General features: G+C 50.9%; 1 protein-coding gene across 4 annotated transcripts in view; it reads left to right on the top strand.

The window, feature by feature from the left end:
• The window catches only part of KDM2B (lysine demethylase 2B), a gene marked incomplete at its 5' end in the record, with an annotated part of 120,353 nt that extends 103,260 nt beyond the window's left edge, over nt 1–17,093 (top strand). For all 4 annotated transcript variants that reach the window (XM_080820958.1, XM_080820959.1, XM_080820960.1 and 1 more), the window contains 10 exons: nt 2,629–2,772; nt 3,982–4,068; nt 4,223–4,483; nt 4,686–4,799; nt 5,471–5,509; nt 5,654–6,333; nt 7,026–7,189; nt 7,271–7,432; nt 8,153–8,371; nt 15,795–17,093. In XM_080820958.1, the coding sequence (XP_080677084.1) occupies nt 2,629–2,772; nt 3,982–4,068; nt 4,223–4,483; nt 4,686–4,799; nt 5,471–5,509; nt 5,654–6,333; nt 7,026–7,189; nt 7,271–7,432; nt 8,153–8,371; nt 15,795–15,976 (2,052 nt within the window). In that variant the 3' untranslated portion in view covers nt 15,977–17,093. The remainder of the gene's footprint in view (nt 1–2,628; nt 2,773–3,981; nt 4,069–4,222; nt 4,484–4,685; nt 4,800–5,470; nt 5,510–5,653; nt 6,334–7,025; nt 7,190–7,270; nt 7,433–8,152; nt 8,372–15,794) is intronic.
• Nucleotides 17,094–17,329: the final 236 nt, after the last annotated feature.

Raw genomic sequence — 17,329 nt, 5'->3', positions numbered from 1 at the left:
TGGGAGGCTTCATCCCTTTGCACTGCCCAGCTCCTTCTCCCTGCTGGCTTGGGCCTGGGTTCCCCTCCTGAGGCTCTGCAGGGCTTTGCCTGTGGTTCTGCCCGCTGATTTCAGAGTCAGTCCCCTACCCTTGCTGACCCCATCACAGACCATCTTCCAGCCACCAGGTGTCCCCCACCCAGCACCCCCAGCTTTGGGTGTGCTGCGCTCCCCTTCCCCAGCTGGCCTGGCCTGCCCCCTGTTGCTGCACGCGTCTGGCTCTGGCTTCTCTGTCCCCTGTCATGTCGGTTGGAGGTCTCTTTTGCTTTCCTGCTCCCCACTTTTCTCTGCCTGTAGGAGCCCAAATTCCCTGTCCTGGGAGTCTTCCCGAAATCAGCCGCTTGCTGCGTCCCAAGGCACTTGCACATGACTTTTCCATGTTTTCCTGGGATTTCAGCGTGTTCCGTCTCCCGGATGGCTTGAGGGAACAGGGGCCTTCCTCGTTACTCTTCCCCTTTTGGTTTGTTGCTTCAGGCTTGAGTAGATGTTTATTAAGTATCTGTTGAACAAATGATAGCTCTTTTGCCTTTGGTGTTCTATTTATTTGAACTCAAATGTTTGTGCCATCTTATAGGCTTTTCATTTAGTGGAGCATATATCCCAGCTTACTTGAAGCTCTTCTAATTCAGTGTAATAAAAACTGACTGTGTTTCGTCTGGATCCCAGGTACTGGGAGGTGGGTGTGTATAAGGGGAGAGAGTAAGTGCTGGCGAGCTGGCAAAGGGCTTGTAGCCCAGTAGCTCCGTTCTCCAGTGTTTCGGTCTTGGGAACCCTTGAAAATTATGAGGACCCCAAAGAGCTTTGTTGATGTGTATTATTTATTAGTATTAACTGTATTAATCAAAATTAAAATGGGGAAATTTAAAAAAATACTTTGAATTCATTGAAAAAAACAGACTTAACGATATTTTAAAGAACTTTTTTTTTCATGAATGACATTTTTATGAGCAATAACTCCATCTTCCAGAACAAAAATGATTAGGAAGAATGGCATTGTTTTACATTTTTGTAAATCTCTTCTTTTATGTTTGGTTCGTTAGATAAGACCTGCATTTCTTTCATTGTGTCTGGCTTCATTCTGTCTCAGTGTGTTGTTTTGGAGGAACTGTGTGAGGAGACGCGGCCTCACGCAGATCTGTAGTTAGAAAGGAGGGGGGGTATTGTCATAGTCTTCTCAGGTGGTGGTGGGTATCTCTGAGATTCTGCCCGAACTCAACAGGTGGTGGTTTCTTAAAGGTGAGTTGCAATGTGGAATCTGAAACTGTATCAATGAACTTTTTATACTGTTACATTAAAATTCAGTAGTCTTTCTTGCACCTGGAACAGCTCATTTGCTCATGCATGATGTTACAACATCATTATTTGGGAAACACTGGCTCACTGAGTTATACAGATTTTCCAAATATGGGCACACAGTGTTATACAATGTTTAAAAAAAAAAAAAAGTAATCACATTTGTTAACACCACCACCAGTCTCCTTAGAACTAAGTCTTTAACTCTTGGGAAGCTATCCAGTTCACGGCGGCTAATGTCAGTTTTCCAAAATTCTAATTTTTATTTTAAAATCTGAATTTTATCCTCTATAACAAATGCTATAAATTTTTTTTTCTGGAAGTGACCAGCTCATTTCATCTTTGAGAAATCTGCCAATACTCTGTTTTTGTTTTTGTTTTTGTTTTAAATCAGTTATTCTGTCAAATAGAATGATGTCGTATCGAGAAAAGGACCGAGTCAGGTCACAACTTAGTCACGAGTGCCTTTCCTTTAGATAACCATCGTCCTTTGGTATGCAGCAATAGTGCTTTATGCATACTTATTTTGTCATACAGAACATTGAAAAGATAGGTACTCAAATAATTTTTTTAAAAATTAAAAAAGAAAGCTACGTACTCAAGCATCAGAGTTTTAATAACGTGAGTAGTGTCATCTGCCCCATCAAAGCCCTTCCTCAGTCAGACCTGGTGATCTTTGTCATGAGCGTGTGGCAGTGACAAACCCTGTGCCGCCCTGACGACAAGTCAGTCACTGACCGGAGCAAATGTCAACATAGTTGGAAAAGGCAGATAACATCTTAGTGTTATTCTGACGATGGTTTTGACCTCGGGGACCTCCCTGGACAGGTGGTGGGGACAGCTCAGCGATAGCGCTGGTGACGCGCAGCCTCAGTCCCCCGCGGGTCTGGGTGCAGCTCACGCCCCACCCCCCCCTCAGGTCCTTCCTCGCTCCTGACACTGGCCCTGGCCTCTGTATTGCCAGGGAGCCCGCCTGCCCCCCTCACCCCTGGGCCTCCCTGCTGTATTTTTCTCCGTATCCCTTGTCACAACATACACTGTCACTCTTCATTTGTCTGCGTCCCTCCACTGAAGGGTGGGCTCAGGATGGCAGAGATTTCTCTTTGTCCTGTTCAGTGCCCTTCCCAGCACTGAGTGTCTGGCACACAGAGACAGCAGCCTGATGACTGTTGGAATGAATGAGTGAATGAGCGACGGGCAGGGCTCGGGCCAGTTCTCTGCTGACTCCTGGCCTGTGACCTGCTCCCCGAGGCCCCAGCCCCTGCTCACGCAGCTGTGCTCTCTCCGGCTCTTCAGCCAGTGCTGCCCCACACTGCTGTGTGCCTGGTGTGCGGCGAGGCAGGGAAGGAAGACACGGTGGAGGAGGAAGAAGGAAAGTTTAACCTCATGCTCATGGAGTGCTCCATCTGCAATGAAATCATCCACCCTGGATGCCTTAAGGTGAGCAGTCCCAGGGGGCCTCTGGCTGTGCCGCTCAGCGCCCCCACTGAGGGCCTCGGGGGGGGGTGCTGATGCTGGGGGGCCGGCGAGCTTCCTTCCGCAGAGGACCTCCAAGTCTGCAGAGCTCTGTGTGTCACATAATGAGCTGAGGCCCAGAAGGGTCTGGAGTAGTTCAGACCTCCCCCACCTGTGTCTTCGAGGGAAAGAACACATAGCCCCCACCTCCCGATGCCTCAGAACCACAGACAGTTCCCAGAGTCTTGCCCCCAAACCAGAGGGAGAGGCTGGGTGGTTGTGCCGCTTGCTGGAATCCTGGCTCGGGTTTTCTGGGAGAACAAGGCCCAGGCCAGGGGAGGGCAGGTCCTGTAACAACAGGTGCTTGCGTTAGTGTTGCTGTGTGCCAAGAACCTGCTCCCTTGGTGTGCCCGGGGCAGGGCTGCCTTCTTGTGGGGACCGCCATGCTCTGCCTGCCTGTCTTAAGCAACAGGTTCCACTGCTGAAGGGAAGAGACTGTTCTGGGCTGTCCGCAGAGAATGTCCTCATGCGTGGCACCTCCCCATCATCCCAGGTGTCAGCCTATGTGTATCTGTGTGTCCTGGCAAGATGGAGGTCTGCCTGCCCCAGATGTTACCTCTGCTCTGAAATGTGTCCATTCCTCCGTGGCGGTAGCAGGGGTTTGTCTCAAGGTTCCTCCTCCTGCACACACCTCCCACTCTGAAGGCGGCACTGGGATTTTCCCTGCCTTTGGAAGTCAGACCTTCATGGTTTAGTTGCCAGGTGACTTTGGTCTCCCGGATCAGAGACAGTGCCTCGGAACTGCTCACACTCAGCACCCAGGACAGTGCTACTCAATGACTGAACAATTGGTGGGGTCCTTTCTGGGTGCTGCCAGGCCCTGAGCCAATCGTTTTACCGAGGTTATCTCACTGAACTGCAGAGTGGCTGTGAGACAGGTACGGTCCGTTTTATGGTCGAGGGCACTGGCCCACGGAGATGGAGTGATTTGTCCATGATCACTGAGCTAGTAAGAGGCAAAGTTAGGATTTGACCGCTGGCCAGAATCCAGAGCCGCCTGTCTTAGCCACCTTTGTTTTCTCTTGGTCAGGGATGGGCTAGAAATGCCATTTGGGAGGGGGCTGTTGCTGCTGCTGGCCGGTGTGGCATCTTCTGCCCGGTCCCTGCTTGCTGACTGGCGTGTGTCCTTTGCAGATTAAGGAGTCAGAGGGCGTGGTCAACGATGAGCTTCCAAACTGCTGGGAGTGTCCAAAGTGTAACCACGCCGGCAAGACCGGGAAAGTGAGTGTCGGGCTCCAAGTCCCAGGGGTCAGCCTGGGAGGGGCGGGCCTTGGCCTTGCCAGATGCACCCTGTCCCTGTGCTGCGGGCTCCCAGAGTGGGGCAAGTCCAAAGATATACAGTGGGTTTGTTCCTTCTCTCTTTTTGGCCTACAAGCAAAAGCGTGGCCCTGGCTTTAAGTATGCCTCCAACCTGCCCGGCTCCCTGCTCAAGGAGCAGAAGATGAACCGGGACAACAAGGAAGGGCAGGAGCCTGCCAAGCGGAGGAGTGAGTGTGAGGAGGCGCCTCGGCGCAGGTCAGACGAACACCCCAAGAAGGTGCCCCCGGATGGCATCCTGCGCAGAAAGTCAGACGACGTACACCTGAGGAGGAAGCGGAAATACGAGAAGCCCCAAGAGCTGAGTGGACGCAAGCGAGTACGCACTGGGAGGAGCGGGCAGCGAGGGGTGCCCTGGCTGGTCCCGGGTGTGGGGTGCACGGGCGGGGGCGGGATGGGCAGCGGGGACAACTCGGGGGCCTGGCTTCTGGCTGCCCTGAGCAGGTCACATAAGTCCTGAGAGCCCGGCCCAAAGAAAGGAGGGGAAAACCAGCGAGTCACTCCTCTTCCCACCCCTTTAGGCCTCGACGCTTCAAACGTCCCCCGGTTCCTCCTCTCACCTCTCGCCGAGGCCCCCTCTAGGCAGCAGCCTCAGCCCCTGGTGGAGATCCAGTCTCACTTACTTCCAGCAGCAGGTGCTCCCACGTCGCCCCGCCCTCCTGAGGTCCTGGGGACTTGCGAGTCCCGGGCCGCCACCCCCCGCCGCCCCCTCATCCCCCCCCCCCTCCCCTGGGTCCTGCAGCTCATTGCAGTAGCCGCTCCGAGGCATCTGTGCGCCTCAGCGTCCCAGGCCCCAGTCCCGGATCGCTGGCTCGTGCTTCTGGCGTGGGGCCTGGGAAGCTGAGGCTGCCGCGGGGAAGCCCTGTGGGTCTGGGAACCTCGGAGAATTCTGGCGGCCAGCTCCGCCCACCTGCCTTTCCCACTTCGGCCACGAGGTGGCGCCTGGTTGTCTTCCCAGCTACAGCCATTAAGGTTCTGCTGGGAACCCTGCAGGCCCTGCCTCCAGGACTGGCTCCCAGGGCCAAGTCCGACCTCAGTGGGCCAGTGCACATCTCAGGGTCTGTCCGAGGGTGGGAGGTCAGTTGGGTGGGAACAGCTTGACCACGCTTATCCCCTTCCAACTTCTCTCTTAAAAGCAGCAGGCAGGGCCCACCGTCTTTCAGTCACAGTAGATGGGATTTGCGGGAAAGGTGATTCTCCAGCCCCTGCTCTAGAGACTGTGGACTCATGGTGGGGTTGGGGGTAGAGGAGACCAAATCCCATGAACCCTGGGAGCAAGATCTACATGCTTTTTTTCCTGTGACAGCTAAAACCTGGCAAAGAAGATAAGCTTTTCAGGAAAAAGGTACCGTCTTCCATTCTCCTGTCTTCCCCTCCCCCCACGCCTGCCCCTGGGTCAGTGGGTGCTGCCGGGGAGGGTGGAGAGGCCTGGGTGGGTACAGCCCTGAGCCTAGGGGCTTAGCTGCCCTTGCTCCCGCTCCTTCCTCAGCGGCGGTCTTGGAAGAACGCGGAGGACCGGATGGCTCTTGCCAACAAGCCTCTGCGGCGCTTCAAGCAGGAGCCAGAGGATGACCTGCCTGAGGCGCCCCCCAAGGCCCGGGAAAGCGACCACTCCCGCTCCAGCTCCCCCACCGCGGGGCCCAGCACTGAGGGGGCAGAGGGCCCCGAGGAGAAGAAAAAGGTAAAGATACGCAGGAAAAGGCGGCTTCCCACCAAGGAGCTGAGCAAGGAGCTGAGCAAGGAGCTGAACCAAGAGATCCAGAAGACGGAGAACAGCCTGGCCAACGAGAACCACCAGCCCATCAAGTCAGAGCCCGAGAGTGAGAGCGAGGAGCCCAAGCGGCCCCTGGGCCTCTGCGAGCGCCCCCACCGCTTCAGCAAGGGGCTCACCGGCCCTCCCCGGGAGCTGCGGCACCAGCTGGGACCCGGCCTACGCAGCCCACCCCGTGTCATCTCCCGGCCCCCTCCCTCCGTGTCTCCGCCCAAGTGCATCCAGATGGAGCGGCACGTGATTCGGCCACCCCCCATCAGCCCCCCGCCTGACTCACTGCCCCTGGATGATGGGGCGGCCCATGTCATGCACAGGGAGGTGTGGATGGCCGTCTTCAGCTACCTCAGCCACCAAGACTTGTGTGTCTGCATGCGGGTCTGCAGGACCTGGAACCGCTGGTGAGGGGCGCTGGCAGAGCTTGGCTGGGGAGGCAGCGAGGGAGTGGCCCAGTGTCGGGCTCCAGGCTCAGGCTTAGACTAGACCAGGAATGGCACATGTGTGGTATGTGTCCCCACTTTAGTCCCTCGTGATGATCTTTCTTTCCTTCTAAGCTCAGTCCAGCTTAATTCTTCTCAAAGAGTTCCAGGTGGTTACAGCAACCTGGTCATGCTGGTCTTGTCAGAAGAGGTGAGCGGTAGTTGATTGCCTGGTTCAGCTCTAGGAGGATGAGCTAAGAACCAGGTGGAGTCCTTGTCCTTGAAGAGGTAGCCCAGGTTCAAAGCAAGGGTTCCAGTTACTGATCTTAACTTCAGCTTTGGTATTTCTTAGCTTTCTGGCCTTTACCAGGTTGCTTACCTTCACCTGTAAAAGGGCATAATAGGATGTCTGCCTAGAGCATTGTTGTGGGAAGTGGCCTGTAGGGGGAGTAGTAGAGCTCCCAGTAAATATTTAATGGCGAGCAGGTCCTGGCATCTTTGTGGGGGCCTGTTGCGGTCAGAGCAGAGGTGCCCAGGTGTGGGCAGGATAGGTGTTAAATGAAGGATCCAGAGGGTGGAGTTAGGGAGCCCCCTCCCACCCCCAAACTTGGTTGTGGGGGGAGTTGCCACAGCCTTGCAGGGGGCTCACCCCCTCTGCTGGGCCTGGCCCCCAGGTGCTGCGATAAGCGGTTATGGACCCGCATCGATCTGAACCACTGCAAGTCCATCACACCCCTGATGCTGAGCGGCATCATCCGGCGGCAGCCTGTCTCCCTGGACCTCAGCTGGACCAATATCTCCAAGAAACAGCTGAGCTGGCTCATCAACCGGTTGCCTGGTGAGCACTGGGCCAGGGACCCCAGAGGTGCCGTGGTAGGGGCTGGGCTGCATCTCCTGACCTGCCCCTTCTGTCCCCCAGGGCTCCGAGACCTGGTGCTGTCGGGCTGCTCATGGATTGCGGTCTCAGCTCTCTGTAGCTCTAGCTGTCCATTGCTCCGGACCCTGGATGTCCAGTGGGTAGAAGGACTAAAGGATGCCCAGATGCGGGATCTCCTGTCCCCACCCACAGATAACAGGCCAGGTGAGTGGCAAGGCCCATGCTGTGCCCAGGGGGGTCCCCAAGGGGGTCAGTTGGGAGGTGGCGTGACCACGCTGTGCTGTTGGATATGGTTTTCACCACAGCCCCCCCCACCCCCACCTGGTGCATGTGTTCTCAATCCTTCTTGGTCTCAGCCATTTTCTAGAAGATGCAGAGATTGTCCCGGCTGACGTGCTCTCGGGCACCTTCAGGCGTAGAAACGATGCGTAAGAGCAGAGGCTTCTTTGTACACCCGAGACTCCACTGGGTAGTCTGGCATGCATCTGACCGCTTCTCCGTTCATTTGTACTTTGTTGGCTTTAAGCCTCCATGAGCACGGGGGTCAGTGTAGTTAGAGATGAGCTCCCAAGAGGGAGCCTTCCTGGGCCGGGTTGCGAGGCTCATTGCTCCCTGCCTGGTGCTCACACGAGAAAGTGCTGTGATCCAGAGATGCCGTGCTGGCCTGCTCGGATGGGCCGAGTACTGCGGGGTAGAACGTGGGCTGTATTTCCAAATATTCTGATTTTTCAGGACTGCAGAAGCATGAGATTGGATGTGGAATCTTTGGATTTTTAAATGTAGGAACCAGTTTGGGGAAACACTCACTGGCCAAGTGAAACCCAAGTGTGACATGTGGCTGGTCAGCCTTCCTGTGTTAGGTCAGTGTGAGCAGCTCTCCCCCATCAGGTCGACATGCTGCCTCTCTCCTTCCTGACCCCTCAGGTCAGATGGACAACCGGAGCAAGCTCCGGAACATTGTGGAGCTGCGTCTAGCGGGCCTGGACATCACGGATGCCTCCCTGCGGCTCATCATCCGCCACATGCCCCTGCTCTCCAAGCTCCACCTTAGTTACTGTAATCACGTGACCGACCAGTCCATCAACCTGCTCACTGCCGTGGGCACCACCACCCGAGACTCCTTAACCGAAATCAACCTATCAGGTCAGTCGGGGGCACCCGGCAGGCTCAGCCTGGGGCTCTGGGGGACAGGTTGGGACCTTCACAGTTGTGGGGAAATACTTTGTGTGCCGGCTCTGAGGGTCCCGGCGTGAGGGTGAGGACAGATCTGTAAATATGACAGACACACGGCCAAGGCTAGAGGAGAAACATGAAACACAGCAGTTATTGCCAGATTGGTAGTACTTGCTGACAAAAAATGGTGCTGGTAGCAGCCAGAGCAGAGCGCCGTGGTTCCTGACCCAGAATACCGGCTTGCGGAGCTTCTCCGGGGTGGTGCGAACAAGCCAGCTCGCGCTGCAGAGAGGGGAGCAGGGCATCGGCGGGTGGGGAGGCTTGGACCGATGAGGTAGCTTGGTCTGTACTTCGTGCTCCCCGCCTGACCCGCTATTGGGGGCCTCTTGGAGGGGAGAAAACTCTCCAGCTGGTGCTGCTGGGGTTCTGCGTCTGCAGGATCCTCGGTTGACGTGCTGGTGGGGCTGGAGTGAGTTTGGAAGGCCCTGGGATGTGACTGGTGGCGAGGTGGGCAGAGAGCATGCCCCGTCTCCGCCCAGCTCAACCAGTTCTGGTCTCATTGCTTAGGATGTCAGATCTTGTATGTAAGATTTACACAAGACCTAAAAAAACACTTTTTTCCCTTCAGAAATTAACAACTAATAAAGGACACCTTCACTTCACACTTGGTAGACACACACCTTCCTGCCAATTGTGCCACATTTGAGGATGAATGGGGAGGTTTGAGAATTTAGAGAATTCTCTACCTAGGAAGCCATTCCTCCTCCTCGGGGAGTTTTGGTGGCAAGGTCTGTCCCACCCTATGGAGACAGAGGAGAGGGAGCCCTGCTGGGCTGAGGATCCCAGCTCCAGGCTCTGCTCACTCTTGGTCTCGCGCGGATGCCGGAGCTGCCCTGTGGAGGAGGGCCTAGATGGCTCTTGCTCTAGTCCTGGGCAGGGCTGGGTACTGCGGTGACTCTTTACTAGGAGTTCCGCCCTACATGCAGCAGAGATCCCAGGGTAAGCCCTGCCCTGCAGTGCCGTCCGTGCCATGCTTGCGCATGTAGGTCCTCCCTTCCTTTCAGTAGAGAGATTGCTGTGTTCCGCTTAAGAGCTGTGCTGTACACGGAGGCAAACCTTTACCGCCGGTCTCCTTTAGATTTTTTTTTTTTTTTAAGATTTCATTTTTATCTATTTGACAGAGAGTGAGCACAAGCAGGCGGAGCGGCAGGCAGAGGAAGCGGCAGACTCCTTGCTGGAGCCGGGAGCCCAGCGTGGGGGGTCAGTCCCAGGACCCTAACATCATGACCTGAGTGGGAGGCAGTTGCTTAACTGAGCCGCCCAGGCGCCCCAGATTCGTTTCTTTTTAAAGAGTTTCCCCTTGGGGCGCCTGGGTGGCTCAGTGGGTTAAAGCCTCTGCCTTTGGCTCAGGTCATGATCCCAGCATCCTGGGATCAAGCCCCGCATCGGGCTCTCTGCTCAGTGGGGAGCTGCTTCCCCCTCTTTCTGCGTGCCTCTCTGCCTACTTGTGATCTCTGTCTGATAAATAAATAAAATCTTAAAAAAAATTATTAAAAAAAAGTTTCCCCTTGCCATCAGTATAACTAATAATAAAAATAACTCTGTGGCACAAAATAGATGACAGTGGACATGCCTCAGGATCCATGAACTTGAAGGATCTGCTCTAGGGACAGAGTGAAGTCAGTGGTCCAGCTTTGGTTACTCAGCCTGAATTTGAGGCCGGCCCTTCCCTTCTCTTCCCCTGATTCTCACCACTGGCTCCCTACTCCCTCCCCACTCCCCACCTTAAATTCTTTCTTCCAGCGTCTGTCTCTCTACTTCCACACAGCAAGCCTGCGTTACTATTTCTTGATTTTCTTTTTCCACTCGGGCATTCTGTGCTTATTAGCTTGCTTGTAGAACACAAGGATTACTACTACTCTTACATCTTCCCCCTCCCCTTGTCTTTCCAGTTCACAGTTAAGTCTCTCTTTATGGCCACAGAAAGACTGTCCACTGTTGTGCTAAATAGTGGATTGTAAGTACACTTCCCTTCTTGCACACATTTTTTCCCCCCTGGATTTAATTGCCTCTTCTCTTTTTTGCTCAGTCTCTAGGCAGACTCTGCACCAGACTCGAGTACTCTTCTGCCCCGACACAGACCCCTCTGGCCCCGACCAGTTTTTACAGGAGGCCTCCCTTCTGGATTTGCTTTCTTCCAGACTCTGCCTGCTGTCCCAGCTGTCAGCCTGAGACAGTGTCCCACTGCCATCCTGGAAATTTTCTTGGTCTGTGTGTTATGTAGGGTCTCCACCTTCCATGATCCCACATTTTTTCTTGGCCTCTCTGGTTTCATGGAGGACATTTAGACATTGATTATTCCCTCACATTGGTAGCTCAGCTGGATCTGGGAACCACGTTTTTGCGGAAGGTTGGGAGGCATTGCTCCTTTGTCTTTGCCTTCCAGAGTCTAATCCAGAACCATTTGACACTTCTTCCTTCAGTGAGTATTTTTTCTAATCTGAAGTTTGTCAGGACATTTTCTTCGTTTCTCGTTTTCTGTAATTTTTTTTTTTAAAGATTTTATTTATTTGTCAGAGAGAGAGAGAGAGAGCACGCACAAGCAGGCAGAGGCAGAGAGAGAGAAGCGGGCTCCCCGCTGAGCAAAGAGCCCAGTGTGGGACTCGATCCCAGAACCCTGGGATCATGACCCAAGCCGAAGACAGTGGCCCAACCAACTGAGCCACCCAGGCGTCCCAGCTGTAATTTTTTTTTTTTTTTTAAAGATTTTGTTTGAGAGAGCGGAGGAGGAAGGAGAGAGGGAGAAACAGACTCCTCACTGAGCAGGGAGCCCAGTGTAGGGCTCCATTTGGGGACCCTGAGATCATGACCTGAGCTGAAGGCAGATGCTTAACCAACTGAGCCACACAGCCACCCCTGGTAATTTCTGATGAGAAGCCTTTGTTCGAATCTTTTCTTCCAGCGCACTCACACTTTCAATCTAGAAACAAATGTCCTTCAGTTCTGGAAAATATCCTTGAATTATTTCTTAATTTCCTTTTCTTCTGTTTTCTCTTTATTAACTAGTACTCTGATACCTTTTTGTTGTTGTTGTTCCCGTTTTCCATCTTTGTGTCATCTTTTTTCTTGCTTTTCTGGGAGTTTTCTTCCACTTTATCAAACAATTCATAGTGTTTGTTTTTTAAGATTTTATTTTTTATTTGAGGGAGAGAACAAGTGTGGGGAGGAGCAGAGAGAGAGGGACAAGCAGATTCCCCACTGAACACGAGCCCAGTGCAGGGCTCGATCCCACGACCCTAAGATCATGACCACCTGAGCCAAACCGAGAGTCAGATACCTAACTGACTGAGCCACCCAGGCGCCCTGTTTTTTAATTGCTGCTGTTTATGGAGGTCAAAACCAGCCAAAACATGGGCAGCTTCATATGGTTCAACCTCTATTTTTAATTTTAGAGCTTTCTTTTATTTGCTGAACTCATACCCTCCTGCCCCCCCATCCCCTCTCATCTTCCACCCTCTCCTCTTCTTTGTACTCGTGTAAAGAGGCCTGTTCCTGTTCCTGTTTCTTAGATCCATCCTGAGGATATTGTTTTATTTTTTTCTCCCTACGTATACTTTTTCCTTCAGACACAGCCAGTGGCTCTCTTGAGACATCCTCCTCGGATTTAGTGTCAGTGCGCCCTTGTCCACTCGGGGGCGTTCGGAGGCTGCGGACATCAGTGTGTGGTCAGCATCGGTTGGTTTTTGGTGGCGGGGGAGGGGGTGGAGACCCAGGTGTGAGATCTTTCAGACTTTTCTCCTGAGCTGGTCAGGGCTGCCAAAAGTATTTTCCTTGACCTCCCAACTGGGGGGTGCAGGCTAGGCTGCCGGTGTCGTAGGGCCTGGCAAGGGAAGGAGGCTGGGGGATCTCAACAGTCCGCAGGTAAGTGTTCCTGTAGACCCTGATTTTGGATGGGTGCCCCAGCCTGCTGTGCCAGGTGGTGCCCAGACCAGAGACTTCCTCTCTCCCATCAGAGACTGAAATGCCAGTCTCCTGCAGCTGCAGAGGGGCTCTAACCCCTTCTTCAGCTCCATTTCCTGTGACTGCTGCTTCCATTACCGGAACCTTTAGGGTGTTTATAGAGTAAATCTGCTTCTCTGCTTTCCCTTCAGCCAGTTTAGGTTAAGCTTTCTCAAATTTACTGAACTGTTGTCTCTTCTCCAGCTTCCAAAGTTAAAAAAAAATTGTGGTAAAATACATAACATAAAATTTACCATTTAAGCATACAGGTCACTAGCATTTAAGTTCATTTACGTTGTTGTGTAACCACCACCACCACCATCATCTCCAGAACCTCCTCTTCACCCCATCAGAAGTTCTGCCTACAGAGTAACGCCCCATCCCTCCTCCTCCCCGCCCCTCACAATACACATACTGTTTGTGTGAACTTGACCTCAGGGACCTTATGAAAGTGTAATTATGTCATAGTGTTTTGTTGAGAGACTTTTAAATTAGCATAATGTTCTCAAGGTTCATCCATGTTATATCATAGGTCAGAATTTCCTTCCTTTTTAAAGCTGAATAGTATTCCATTATGTATATATACCAGATTTTCTTCATTCATTCATCAGTGGACAGTTGGCTTGCTTCTCCCTTCTGACTATCATGAATAATGCTGTTAGGAGAACATGGGGGGACAAAAATCCCTGTTAAAAATCCCTGCTCTCGGTTCTTTTGGGCATATACCCAGAAATGGACAAGCTGAATCATACGATAATTCTAGGTTTAATTTTTTTTTGAGAAACTACTATATTGTTTCCCATAGCAGCTACACAATTACATTCCTACGGATAGTACACAAGGGTTCCATTATCTCCCCCCCCTTTTTTTTTTAACTTATAGCCGTTTTAGTGGGTAAGAAGTAATACCTCACCGTGGTTTTGAAATATGTATTATTTTACGTAATCGCACGAGTCACATGCCCTACTGACTGAGCCAGCCGGGTGCCCCTCAATGTGCTTTTGGTCTGTATTTCCCTAGTGATTAGTGATGTTGAGCATCTTTTATTTTCTATTTGTTTATCATCTTTGGGAAACGGCTGTTCATATCCTTTTCCCATTTTTTTAATTAGCTAGGTTGTGGGGTTTTTTGTTTCGTTTTTTAGTTTGTGGATTTTTTTGTTGTTGAGTTGTAGGCGCTTTTTGTTTTTGAGAGATCACAAGCACAAATGGGGGGTGGGGGATGGGCAGAAGCAGAGAGAGTATCCCAGGCAAGCTCCATGCTTAGCACACAGCCCAACGCAGGGCTCCCATCTCACTAGCCTGAGATGACCTGAGCTGAAATCAAGAGCTGGATGCCTGACTGAGCCACCCAGGCACCCCAAGTTGTAGTTCTTTATCTAGACTCTGGATATTAATCCCTTATCGGATACATGATTTGCAAATACTTCTCCTATCTTGTGTGTTGGACTTTCACTCTCTCGTAATGACTTTTGCATATAAATGTTTTTAACTTTGCTTTGGTTCAAACTCTTTATGCTTTTCAAACCACTGACAAATTCAGGGGCACCTGGGTGGCTCAGTCAGTTAAGTGTTTGCCTTTAGTTCCAGTCATGATCCCAGGGTCCTGGTCCTAAGCCCTGGCTTAGTGGGGAGACTGCTGCTTTCCCTGCCTCCACACCCCTGCCCGTGATCTCTCTCTCCAAATCTTTAAAAAAAGAACAAAGAAAAAAAAAAAACTGTTGACAAATTCAATGTCATATATCAATGTCATATAGTTTTAGCTCCTAACTTGTGTGAGGTAGAAGGTCCAATTTTCCCAGCAGCATTTGTTCAAAAGTTTGTCTTTTACCCACTAAGTGGTTGTGGCACCCTGTCAGAAATCTGTGAATATTCAGGGGTTTAATTTCTGTCTGGGGTTTCAGTTCTGGTCTCTTCATCTGCATGACCTTAGTGCCAGTAAGACATGCTGTAGTGAGTCAGGAGGTGTGAGTCCTCCAATTTTGTTTTCTAGACTGTGTTGATAATTTAGGATTCCTTCCTTACACTTCTACCTGAATCTGAGGATGGATGGATTTATTTCTGCAAAAAAATGTTGGTATTTTATAGCAACTTCATTGAATTTGTAGCTTGCTTTGAACAGTGTTGACATTTTAACAATACTAAGTCTTCCCATGAATATGGGGCAGCTCTCCATTTATATCTTTACATTCTTGAAGCATTTTTTTTAATTTTCAGTGTACACAGTCACTCACTTCGCCGGTTAAACTATAAGTATTTTATTTTGTTCTTTTTGATGCTACTGTAAGTGGAATTGTTAATTTTCTGATTGCTCATTGCTAGTGTATAAAAACGCAACTGATTTTTTGGGTTCATTTTGTATCCTGCAACTTGGTTGAACTTGTTTACTTCTTTATGACACCTCCAAACCTGGCACTTGGACAGTCATGAGGCCTGCACTAGGGCTGTCAGTATTTTGACAGTTTGTCTGTACGGTCTTCATTCCGACTCACCTGAATGGAGAAGTCAAAGTACAGATGCTAGTGAGGACAGAGAGCTCAGGCCGAACACCACTGAGATGAAGGAAATCTATCTGCTGGGTGGGGGCGCTTTCTGAGCCTCAGTTGGCTACTAACTGGCATTGAGGCCAGTCGACTGTGGCTGCAGCTTTAAAACAAAAAAGGGTGGTAGAAGCAAAGTATAAATTCACAAGAGTAGGGGCAGAAGAGTGTGTCTCTAAGTGAGGGCATGATGAAAGACTCCGAATTCTGGGTTTGCTTGTTGTCAACAGAATCTTGCCAGCCCTCTGTACTCTGTAGGAGCTTGGTCTCCTGCACGGATTTCTGGTAAGCATTTAGCAAGGGGCGCACAAGCCTGCTCTGCCTCACTTGAAAGCCCCGGTGCCTGTATGGGCCAAATGGAGCCCAAGATGACCATACAGTTGTTCTCACTCTCACCCTTTGCTTCCCCCCCTGCCCCCGCACCGCTCCCCAAAATGATCTGTAGGGAATAGCAGATAAGTGCACCATCACGTAGATAGGGAGGTATTTATCGACCATAAATTCGATGGGAAGAGCAAGCTATTTAACATATTGTGTGAGCCTATCTTTGTTAAACAGCATGGACAGGAGGCCTATTTTATACATACAGAGAGGCAGTGGTAAGCTCGGAAGAGATTTCACTTGGAAGTCTGAACGCTTTTCAAGCATACATTAACCTTTATAATTGGTAGATGGAACCATTCCCCGTTTAATGAGAGCTTTCCAGCAAGTGCAGTTTTCCCTAGGGCACCAGGGGCTGGACAGTGCTCAAGGGCTCTATTCTGTTTCTTCATTGCTGGGTTTGGGGGGAGGCGGCGGGAGGGGCCTCTGGCCTCCGCACTTCCTTCACCTCATGTTGTCTCCTCTCCCCTGCAGACTGCAATAAGGTTACTGACCAGTGCCTGTCCTTCTTCAAACGCTGTGGAAATATCTGTCATATTGACCTGAGGTACTGCAAGCAGGTTACCAAGGAAGGCTGTGAGCAGTTCATAGCTGAAATGTCTGTGAGTGTCCAGTTTGGGCAAGTGGAAGAAAAACTCCTACAGAAACTGAGTTAGTCCAAGGACAAGTATGTAAATAAGGGGTGGGGAGGGGGAGGGACCATGGCAGGGGAGGGGAAAAAACTTTACAGAAACTAGGGCTTTTATTTTCAATTTGGAACTTGAAACAACAGACCCCACGATTCCATTCTGCAAGTCTTGCTGAGGGAGAAGCCGTCCCGGCACCTGTTTGGGGGAGGCGTGAACTGTACACTCCCCTTCGGTCTATCTGAATGACATCCGCACTGCTTTCTGGACCATTTCTAAAGGCGGCCTTTACCAAGAAGACATTCCCGCTGGAGAGGAGGACAGACTTTGAAGAAATTCTCTTACTGAAGCATGAGCTTAGGAGTTTCGTGGGTGGTGGTGTTTTCGTTTTGGACACCTTGTTCCTTGCAGCTCCGGGGGTCGGTGTCGACACTCAGCGGACCACACGCCACATCTGCCGTCGTGACATTTTTTTGTTTGTTTGGTTTTGTTACATCTTACATTATGCAGAACTATTTTTGTACAAATTGTTTAAAAGTTATTTATGCAAGGTTTGAATGCATACCTGTGTTTTTATTGTTTTGAGATTGCCAACTTCCCTGGTTTCCTAAGGTAGGAGAGAACTGAACCTGTACTTCATCCACACAAATAATCCATCTACACACGTGCCCAGATCCGGCAGAGCAGGCGAAGACCTTCCAATTAAAAGCATGTTTAACTGGAAGTTGAGAGCCTGCTTTGTACGTCGTCAAGAATTACACAAGCATGTGGATATATGTTAATTATAGTCGAAGTAAGACACTTTGCCAAGTTTCCTCTGTATAGAATTCACCCATTTCTCAAAATTTTAAAATTCAGACTTCAGCCTTTGCACTCAGGAGAGTTTCGCGCCAGCATGAGCTCTTGTATTCTACACGGATCTAATTTATACAGTGGGTCATGAAGTAGAATAAATGATCCAACATAGCCTTTCTTTTCCTTTTTTCTCTCCTTTGAAGTGAGTTGAGTTCTCGTTCAAGGTTTATAACACGGCTGTTTCCTAGTTGTAAAGTTATGCCTTCATAAGTGCCATTGTTGTAAGGTGGTGTTTTCCTAGACCTTCCCTGATGCGGTTTTACCTTTGTTGAATTTGTATAAACAATTGTACAAAAAAGCACTCTTGGCCTTGGAGAGTTTCTGTTCGAGGGGTGGGCTAGAAACCTGACTGTCCAGGGGCAGCAGTCTCGACACTGGTACAAACTACCTTAGTCGTCAGAGATCTGCAATGGCCCCACGGTGCCCACGGTTTCCCATCTGCAGAGTTTCTGGCCTTCGGGGAGAGATCAGCGTTGCCCCACTGGCCTCAGGCAGGTGGCTTACCTGTGTGGGTGCCTCAGAGCCCAC

This window comes from Martes martes (assembly GCF_963455335.1).
Source record: "Martes martes genome assembly, chromosome: 13".
In the NCBI taxonomy this organism is placed as follows: domain Eukaryota; kingdom Metazoa; phylum Chordata; class Mammalia; order Carnivora; family Mustelidae; genus Martes; species Martes martes.
Note: the sequence above shows the minus strand (reverse complement) of the source record. Positions and strands in the feature narration are given on the sequence as shown.